This window comes from Vidua macroura, chromosome 17, assembly GCF_024509145.1.
Source record: "Vidua macroura isolate BioBank_ID:100142 chromosome 17, ASM2450914v1, whole genome shotgun sequence".
Classification (NCBI taxonomy): domain Eukaryota; kingdom Metazoa; phylum Chordata; class Aves; order Passeriformes; family Viduidae; genus Vidua; species Vidua macroura.
This window is the reverse complement of record NC_071587.1, coordinates 3,208,212-3,218,719: the sequence shown is the minus strand read 5'-3', so window position 1 is coordinate 3,218,719 and position 10,508 is coordinate 3,208,212. Positions and strand designations below refer to the sequence as shown.

The 10,508-nt window shown below is 45.3% G+C and overlaps 1 protein-coding gene across 1 annotated transcript in view; it reads left to right on the top strand.

Annotated features, from left to right (window-relative positions):
• The first annotated feature begins 644 nt into the window (after window positions 1–644).
• The window catches only part of LOC128815963 (ubiquinol-cytochrome-c reductase complex assembly factor 1), a 46,047-nt gene continuing 36,183 nt past the window's right edge, over window positions 645–10,508 (top strand). The window contains exons 1-3 of the mRNA XM_053993147.1: window positions 645–824; window positions 4,936–5,040; window positions 6,376–6,480. Coding sequence (XP_053849122.1) covers window positions 693–824; window positions 4,936–5,040; window positions 6,376–6,480 — 342 coding nt within the window. The 5' untranslated portion in view covers window positions 645–692. The remainder of the gene's footprint in view (window positions 825–4,935; window positions 5,041–6,375; window positions 6,481–10,508) is intronic.

Below are 10,508 nucleotides of genomic sequence, written 5' to 3'. Positions count from 1 at the left end.
ATGTGAGAGGTCAGAAAATGTTGCTAGGCTTTACTGTTGAGAAATAAATCTGGTCCAGATAACTCGGCCTGTAAACTGCAGATTGAAATGTGGATTGAGCTTTGCATGGGAGCCATGAGCTGCCAGCCTCTGGTTAACACAGGGCACAAAGAGAGGTCCAGGTGATGACACTGAGAAACATAGCAGGAGCCAGGGAAGTGGATGGACACGGAGAGGGGGACAGGAGCCAAAGACTCACAAGAAGAGCTGAGACTTTGTTGTGCTCGGACTGTGAAGGCGTAACAGCCCAGGGGCTCACAGTCCCTCCTGGAGGCACCGGCTGTTTCTGTGTTCCTGTACCGCAAATAAATTGTTTTGTGGAACGAGACACATGAGACTCTGCTGTGGGAAACCTGGTCTGACTGTGTGAGAGTGGGGAATGCAGGGACCCCCTTCGGCTCATCTGAGCCCCCCACTGTGGAGGGGCTTCGGTTCCAGCAGTGAAAGTGCCTGGCCTTTGGCAGTGTGACTGCCAGGGCGTTACAGAATGGTCAGAATGGGAAGCTTCCTTAACATTTACCTCCCACGGGTAGTTTATAACCTGCGCTTTAAATACGAGGGGAAGGTGCTCTCCTTTCCATGGAAACACAATCACATAATTACTCTCTCGAGCGTGCCATTATCGGCTTGTTTCACGCCGGGGAAGGCTCCCGATGCTGTGGGGCAGCGCCGCGCTGCCCGCCCGCCTCACGCCACCATCCCGCCGGCCGCTTCTCGCGGAAGGGGCCGGGCCGCGCCGGCGGAAGCGGCGCCGGGGACTCATGGCGGCGCTGGCTCGGGCCCTGGTGAGTGAAGGGAGGAGGGAGGGGAGGAAGGAGGGGAGAGAGCTCTGGTGCTGAGGGGGCGAGCGGCATGTGGAGCCGGAGTTGTCCCCGCGCCGCCCCTGTGGCGGCCTCCCTGCGCAGCCCCAGGGGTGTCAGCGGGGGCTGCTCCCGCTTCCCGCTCTGTGGCCTCGCACCCGATGTCTGGCGAAGCAGCGGGGCGAGCTTTTCCCGCGGAGTTTGTGTTTGCAGAAGAGTTACTGAGGGGTGGGAGCGTGTTTAGGGATGGGAACGGAGCTGGGGAAAGGGCTGGAGCACCAGGAGTGTCTGAGGGAGCTGGGCGGGCTCAGCCTGGATAAAAGGAGGCTCAAGGGGGACTTGATGGCTCTGCACAACTCCTGACAGGAGGGTGCAGATAGGAGGGGTTCGGGCTCTGCTCCCAGAGAACAAGGATGAGAAGGAACAGCTTTAAACTGTGCCAGAGGAGGTTCAGCTTGGACATCAGGAGGAACTTCTTCACTGAAAGGATGGTCAAGCATTGGAAGGGGCTGACCAGGCAGGTGGTGGAGTCACCATCTCTGGAGGTGTTTAAGGGACTCTGTGCCATGGTCTAGTTGACATGGTGGTGTTGCTGTCTCAGAGTTCTTTTCCAGCTTAATTGATCCCGTGATTCTGTTGTGTAAGGGTTTGGTCTCCTGGTGGGAACTGGAGACACATGCTCACCAGTGGGACTCCCCTGCTGGGCTCAGTGTGTGCCCTAAGGGGTGAGCATTGCCGTTACGGGACCTTCCCCTCTCACTCTGGAGCTGTTTGATAGCAAGGGTAGTGTAAAGATTCCAATTCCTGTGTTACTGCTCAGGCACTGGCACCACCACAGGGCAGCGGTGGAGATACCATCCCTGGAAGTGTTCAGACACCATGTGGATATGGCACTTGGTGACATGGTTTAGTAATGGTTGGACTTGATCACCTTAGAGGGCTTTTCCAGCCCTAGTGGTTCTGTGATTCAGATTGGAAGTGTTTGGGTTCCTGTGAAAGTGTGAGTTTCCAACAACTCCACTCCTTTTTTCTTTCCCATTCATTTGTGTGCATTTTTTTTTCTATTAGCCTTTGAAGGGATCTGTGGCAGAGTTCCTCTTTTTAGCATATTGTCCAGGAAACAGACTTTTGTACCTGGGTATGATCTTATATCACCACACACCGTGGCCAGCACTGCTAAGTGGGGACAGATGTCCCAGGAACAGGAAAGGCTTTCAGTATGGGGGCAATATCCACTTATGAAATTAATCCCCCAGGTACCCGGAGCGGATGGCTCAGGGTGTGGTTTCCCCAGTCATGCTGAGCCCTGCCCTTTCCAATATCTAGGTGAGAGCAGCCAAGCACAAACCTGCCGAGAGCAGCTGAAATGCAGTGACCTTGACTTCCTACTTTCTCCTCCCAACCCTGACCTTCTCTGTGCTTTGTCCTTGCTCCGTTGCCTGCCTTTTTCTTAGCCCCCGTGGTCCAAGTGCTGGAGCAGCACAACAGGTTGTGCAGTTTGAAAGCATTAAAGAGGCAATGGTCAGCAGGCAGGGAGGGGGGAGCCAGGCAGGAACCGAGCAGGGAGAGCAGTAGGGAAGCAGTGAGGCACCAGAAAGGCTCAGCTGTCTGTGGAGCTGCACCCCCAGGGCAGGGTTTGCAATGAAAACTGCTTCTGAAGGGGAAGAATTTGCCTCCTGGGCTTACCTGTCCCTGGGCAGCTCCTCTGCCAGCTGCTGCTGGCATTCGTGTAGCAAAGTAAGCTGGTTTGATTTTTCAGCCTGACCAGAAAGGTTTCTCTTTAGAGAGGAGATGATGTAGTTACCTGCCATTTTTGTGATCTGAAGTATGCTCAGCTTAAGCTCAATAACTGCTTTTCCCTGGCATTTCTCAGCACCTGTTTCTGCATTAGAATTTAGTGGTTTCCTAATTTTATGAAAACGAATCTTTAAAATTTCTGTATTTCTTCCTTCTACTGGAAATAAAGAAAATTTGGTTTTTGTCTGACTTTGAGCTCCTTGTACATGATACAGCCCTGACATTTCAGCTCTGCTCCTTAATATTGGCATTATGATAAATCTGGCTTTTACCCAAGATACCTTGATAAATCGCTTGTCTGCTACCTAAGACTTTCTGAAAGGTTGCCAAGAGGATTTAGAAGACTAGTGATATTCTTTCATTCTGTCTTGACAAGGCAGCTGTCTGCAGACTATTCCTGAGTAATCCTGTTCAGTTTAGGCTTGGTACATTTTCTTTCAGCCCAGGGGAGAACCAAAAGAAGCACTTGTAGTTTGAAAGGAAGGCTGTGTTCTGCAGAGTGATGCTGGCTTAGAGAAAATTCCTTAGCTTCTCATATTCCCTGCTATCTCCTGCTGTCTGTTTTCTTTATTACTGGATTGTTTATCCCATCTCAGCTTTTAAGTGTGCTTATGCTTATTTTTTGTTTTCATATGTCTCTGTCCAGTTTTGTTGCATTTGTGCTTTTCAGCAGTTCCAAACCTCAGTATGTTCAAGCTCTAAGCCATACCCTGGGCATGTTAATGAGAAAAGGCCTCAAAAAAGTTCTGTCAGATCCTTGGAATCTTGTAGTAATTGTTCACAAAAAAAAAAGGTTACCTCTTATTCACTGAAATGTTTGTTAAACTGTTTGGGTCAGAACACTAGATTATTTCAGGAAGCACTTTGTGGGACTCAGCTGAAATGTATTTTTGGATAGAAATTTAAAATGTATCCTTTTCATAATTTCATTTGCTGATGGTGATGTTATGTCCAAAGATCAGAAGACTGAGTAGTCTTGCTGCAGTAGAAGTGGGAAGGTGTAGTAGCAGTGAACACTAACCACGTTTGTGATGCGACAGCATCTCTCCTTTTGCAGTGTTTAAAACCCCACATCAGTTCCCTTACTGGATTTGAAGTGCAGCTCTGGAGTTGAGGGACAGCCTGCAAGGCCGATGGCCACACCTGAGGGACAGCGGTGACTGTGCAGGTCACAGGAGGGAGACAGGAACTCGGGCTGGTTTGTGTTGGTTCCTCTTGTCTCTGGGCAGATCTGCTGCTCTCGTGGTTGTCCTTTCACTGAGCACCCCCAGGGACAGTCTGACTGCCCACCCCTCCAGATGTTAATACAGATTGATAAGATTTCCCTGAAGTCTTCGTTTCTGAATGCTCATACATTGGATGCTTCAATCTCTTAATCATCTTTGTGGCCAACTAAAAATGAAGCTATTTTAGAAAATGGCATCTCCATACATTATTTCCAGTGTTAATGTCGTGCATGTGTGAAGGAGGCAAATATTGTACTAACTTGAATATTGCAGAAGGTGAAAGGTGCAAAAAAGGTGCAGGCAAAAAAAAGCTCCACCTCTTCTTCGTATTGCTGACATTTTCATGACAGAAAATAATTATCTTCACTGAAATTTATGAGGACAATATGTGCTTTTGGAATATGAAAATTCTTAGCTGTGCCTGAGTAAAGTAAGAGAAAGATGCATAAAAGCTGAGTTGGATGAGGGCTTTTTAGAGCTTACTTAGTCAATTGAAGAATGCTTCTTAAGCATTTGAATTTATTATACAGACAGAGAAGTTGTGGTGTGGTTTTATGATGTAGACAGCCCACCGTTTTTATGATGTAGACAGCCCACCATTTCCTTCCATTCATCTGTTTCTGCCATCAGACTTGGGTTGGATACTTGTACTGGAAGGCAAAATATTTTCATAATCAAAATTTATACTCTTGTCAAGTTGGGAGTTGAATCTGAGGATTGTTAGAATCATAGAATATCCTGAGCTGGAAGGGACCCACAAGGATCATTGAGTCCAATGCCCAGCCCTGCACAGACACCTCCACAATCGCACCCTGTGCCTGAAAGCGTTGTCCAAACGCTCCTGGAGCTCTGGCAGCCTCGGGGCGTGCCCATTCCCTGGGGGGGTCTGGGCAGTGCCAGCACCCTCTGGGGGAAGAACATTTCCCTGATATCCAACCTCAACCCTGGCCCCCCAACACAGCTTCATGTTGTTTTTGTCGTATGAATGAATAAAACCTGTGAGAGCAGAGGGACAGTTACACTGTTTCTGCATATCTGTGTCCTTTTCTTCATTGCTCATCTCCTCGTTGCAGAGCTGCCAGGCTGCAGTGACCCAGTGGATAGCAGGGTGCCGTGGGTTGCTACAGACCGCCGCAGTCCCGGGCTGCTGTAGGCGGATGCTCTGCAGTGTTTTCCAGGTAAGAGATCACAGCATGTTAAAGTGTCTGAAAAATGGAGTGATCTTAAATTACCAAGAAAAAGTAGCAGTTTTTCAATAAAGAGGCTTCCAAAAGTGATGTCTTCACTGTGTATTGTGGAAATACCAAGGCAACTCTAGAGCTCTCTGCTGCTGCAAGAGTGAGCTCCCACTCTTGTTACGTGTCCAGGTGTGTCTTGTAATAGATCCAAATGATCTGTCGTGAGAAGATTAAATGCAGAAGTCCAAATGGAGGTGTTACTTTTCCATATGATCTATTACAAGCCAGTCATGTTTGCATTCTGTTTCCAGTATTTTATTTTAGAGAACACTTTATTTTATAGAACATCTCCACTGTACAGTGGCCTTGGACTTCCTAGTACTGATGGATGTTTATCTTGCACAGCACATTTAGTGTTGTTCCAGTGGAAGCTTTGCAGTTTGGCTCACTGTTGTGGGGCAGCCAGTGTAGTGTCAGAGTGTGTCTGTCCAGAGTAAATCAACTAGAACATCAAGTAATAGTAGTTAAAGGGTTGAAAAATACGTAGGAAAAGGGAATAGATGCTAACCGTACTGTTAAAGCACCAGTTCGCACCAGTAGCACCTGATGTTGGGACTGGAGGTGGAAATGAGCAGTTGTGAAGTTATTAATGGAGATGAGCTTACTCTACATTCAGTATACATCTGGGGATGACTGCTCTGAACAGCATATTTAGTCTGTCTGAATTAATTGATAAATAAGGTACTGCTAAATTGGGTGTGCTGGGAGGCTGTGAGAGGGTTCTGTTCAGTGTGCAGCTTCTTTCCTGGGGAGCCTGTTTGCTCCTGCTTGAGAGTTTTCTTTGTTGTGCACTAGATCTGTGATTGAAGTCATGAACTCTGAAGTCATAGGGGCTGTAGTGGTAGCTTTTACACTGCAATTTGTGTTTTTTCAAGTCTTGGCCACAAAGACAAATGAATAGGCTATAACATTATAGATAAAAATAGCCATTTGTCTGCTAAGTCAGAAAAAACAATTATTCTTTATTAAGAGACAAACCCCATAATTAGAAGTAGTGTGAGAGTCAAAGCAGAGAGGCTGTAGCTTTTGGGTACAGTGTTCTACCAGTCCATTCCATCAGTACATTTATGGAACACTGGAAAATGTGGTGTGCAGCATTAAGCACAGCCATTTTTGTTTGTAACAGTTATTATAATAAATTTGTGCTATTTGTGATGCAGAGTTTTTCAGGATTAGCAAGAATTAATTGACTTGGAAGCAAACTACGGGTGGTTGATGTAAAGTTAAGTCCGTTGTCTCTAAATTGTTTTTCTTTTTTTTTATCATTTCTACTAGAGACACAAGGCTGGCCCCTTCCAACTCTCTAAATTCTGTGGTGGATTGATTCAAGCCAATGGAACCATCACACAGCACAACAGATCCTTTTACAATACAAATAAGGTGAGAAAAGTTGGGAAGTTTTATTGTTGGAGGGCACATGTGCTAGGGATTCTAAAGAGACAGGAGGCAAAACACTTCTCAGAACACATAGGAGAGGATTCAGCCTTTCTCCAAGATGTTTTCGTGTAATGTGAGCAATGAGTCTGGTAATTGGAGAAGGAATTCTGTTCCTTTTCAGAAAAAAGGGCTGGCATAGGTAGGTGCAGTTACAGTTGGATTATCAGGGTGAAGGTTCATTGACAAGACTGAGGGCTTCCTTCCAGACAAGAAAGAAATTAAGTCAAGGTGTTGGGGGCAGATGTTCCTTCCACACATGTTAGAAGTGACAAGATGTTTCCTTATTCTTTAGTTTGGGAATAATGTGTGGTGACACTTTCTATCTTCTAAACACTGAAAATTGTCATGCAGTCTACTAATAACAGCTAATTATTGTGTAATAATTTACTGTTCATCTGTACTATTTTGTTGATCTGTGGTCTGTGTGTCTTGTACATGTATTGTCTTTTGTCTTGGAGCAGAAGTTTTCTGAGGCATTAATCAAATCCATAAGATCAGTTCACAACTTAAACTAAGGGTGTTAGCATCTCTCAACTAATAAATATCCTGGTATCTTGTTAATGCAGAGTGAAAAAAATGGCAAAATGGAACACATGCATGAGAAATGAGAGGACAGAAGGAAAAAGAGTTAGGGACTGATAGGTAAAACTTCCATGAAAACAATAATCCCACTTTGCTATCTAGCTAATAGAGCATTTTGCTGGTGTGGAGTTAGAGGTACATAATAAGAAGAGTTTAAAATAGGCTCTTTTGACATAGATAGAAAAAAATGAAGTAAAACCAGAAGTGTGCAAGGGAAGAACCCCTGCCTGCTCTTTGCATTTAGTTCTTAACTAGGGGTTTTCCTTCTTACAGTCAATTTTTCAGTGTTTTTCAGCTGTTAAGATAAACCAAACGCTTTGCAGACAGGGATTGAAGCATATACAAAGGGATTGCACAATTTATCATGGCCAGAGCTAAAGTTGTTATCCAGACTCCCAAAGATGGTGCATGCCCCTAATCCCCACTCCTGCCTGCACTGCTCTGAGCCCTGCACAGGCAGCACTTACAGAGTGGATCTGGGAGAGCAGTGGGTGACAAGACTGTACCTCAAACAAACCAGGAATGCCATGAAGATCTTCAAGGCAGGACTCAAGATTTGCTTTTGGTGTATTGGAAAGGGCAAGGGGAGGAGCACAAGGGCGGAAAGATGGATGAGGAAACTTCCCAGTTAAAATAGCCATGGTGTAAGAAGCCAGGCAGGATTTATGACCAGAGAGGAAGCAGTTTACAACACTGTAGGTTTGAGGTGGGTTTTTGGTCTGCAGCTTCATTATTTTGAATAGAGAAGTACTTACTCATCTTTGAAATGTGAACTTGACTATGCAGTCCTGGTGGGAAAGTGGTTTGGAATTAATGGTGAACTCCAGATGTTTCAGTTTATGTTTGATGTCAAAATTAAAATGATTGTTTGCTTTAAGCACTGCCTTTCAGGTATTGAGCAGGAAAGGCAGCCTGAGGTAGGCTTATCTAGATAACCCTTGCACAGTGTCTTCATGAGCTTCTTTTGAGTGAGCTATAAAATACGTTTTTAAAGTTTTCTCTCTCTCTCTCAATATTGTGGTTTTAGCCCAGCTGGCAACTAAGCACCATATAGTTTCCCCCTCCTCAGCCCAGTGTTTCCTAGATCTGATTTTAGAGATGCTTATAGGATTGTTTAATTGCATTTGGCTGCAGTCCTGGCATTGGCAGGATGAGCTTCAGGCCTCTATCCATAGGTTGAACCAAGCACTCTGCTTAAATCCCTTCACCATCTCTTGAGCTAATCCAGGCTGCCTTGCAGAAGAATGAAGCAAGAACATGGCATTTTCCAGAAAAACCTGCTTGTTGGTTAGCCATAGTTTTAGTGATGAGCTAACAACAGATGAATTGAAATAATTTTGGTTTTTAACTTTCTCTGCATAATGAAAAACTTGTACAGAGGGAGACTTCATATGCATTTATAGATAAGAGGGATGTAGAGAAGTTCTGCCTGGGTTATGTTGATTTAGTGAGCGTGGCAGTAATTATTGGACACAAGTTCTACCTTGAGCAGTTCCTATCATTGCCTGGAGGGGGATTATGGATTTATGATGGAAGGTTAGGAGCCATTTGTAGTGTAGCAGGGAGCATTGCATTGCATAATCCTGAAGAGAAGGTACTAAAAACTGGTTTAAATACCCACAACGTGTCAGGGGAGTCACTGGGTCCATCATGTGTGGCAGAGGGTGGGATGTGCCTCTGCAGACATTGGTAAGGGGGGACGTGGTGAAAAGTTTAATGACCAGCATTCAGAGGAGGACCTGAGTATCACAGGAGGTCCTGGGCAGTGTTACACTGTCTGGGAGGTTGAAAGATATTTAAATGGTGCTGGGTGTGTTTCTCCCCATTTACCTGAACACTGGGCATGGCAGGATTCAAGGCATTGGCAGCCATCTGTAGTCAGTGCACAAGTGCAGAGTGTTTTATCTCAAAAGCTCAGGCTTGTGTGTGGATATACACAGGAATGAATTCTGTGTCAGAGCTATGATTTTGTCACCTTTACAGTTAGTTTTTAATTAATTATAGCAGCTTGTGCAGAGCATGGATCTGTATTTTAATCTGTATCTGAATATGTATTAGCTTACCATTCATGCTGTTTCAAAAACTAGTATATTAGTGCTAGGAAGTCTATAGAGTGATCAGAAAGGGGAAGAGCTTTCAATATGGGAATAGCCCATTTTAGGACCCTTCTAAACTAAGGAATGTATGTATGATACTGTCCTATAAAAGTAATAAAAGTTACTGAACAGTGGGATAGGAAATAGTTGTTTGCAGGTTCTTATGGGAAAATTAGGGTTGGAAGAGACTTTTAAAGGTTATCTAGTCCAAGTTACAAGGTTGGATTTTAAAAAAGCACAAGGGATTTTTTTTTTAACATGATTAAACTGTTAAACCCAACATACCACAACTTTGTGTTACTGAGGTTAAATAGTTTCAAATGCCAGAATACTGCAGGTGTAGCCAGTTGGACCCGACAAAAAATGAATAGATACATTTTCTTGTGCAGGAATGTCTGTCAAAAGCTGGGCAGCTACATCCCAGAAGGCTGAGGTGGTCTGTGCTGTATTCCTCTGCTTTTGTGTCCTCCCCAAGAGTCTGCTCCTGATCCTTGCTGGAGCTGGCATCCTGGTCTCATTACTTTCATAGGTTATAATGCCTCTCAGCTGTATTTCCTCAAGTCATATCTAGGAGATTCATCTGCAATAGATAGGTTAAAAGTAATTTGTTGATAGCAAAAAGTCGATACTGCATACTTAATTCATGGAAATTATTTGCTGGAGTACCAGTGGTGATTACAGCGGGCTGATGGCTGCTGCTGGGGTGCTCGGAGGCAGAATGCCATAAAGTTTTCTTACCAGTTGTGCTGCTTTGGGCTGGGAGAGAATAATTTTCTTCCTAGTAACTTGTATGGGCTGTGGTTTGGATTTGTGCTGGACACAGGCCTGATGTCCCAGGCGTGTTTGAGTTACTGAGCAGGGCTGACACAAGGCCGAGGCCTTTCCTGCTCGTCTCCCCACCAGTGGAGTAGCTGGGGGTGCACAAGGAATTGCAGGGACACAGTGGGGACAGCTGATCCCAGCTGACCCCAGGGACAGTCCAGACCATCCAGCATCATTCTCACATAAAAAGCTTGGGAAGAAGGAGGAAGTGGGGGACATTGGTGTGATGTTACTCTGATGGAGCCCAGCTGTCCTGGGGATGGCTTAGCAGCTGCCTGCTCTGGAAAAGTGGGGAATTAATTCTTCCTTTGGCTTTGCTTGTGTCTCTGGCTTTTGTTTTACTGCCCTTATCTCAACCCCTCAATTTTCTCACTTTTACCCTCCCAATTCTCTCCTCTATTCCCACTGGGCTCCCCTATGTCCACTGGGCTAAAGCCACAGCATCAGCCCAGGAGTGTTTAATGTGTGTAG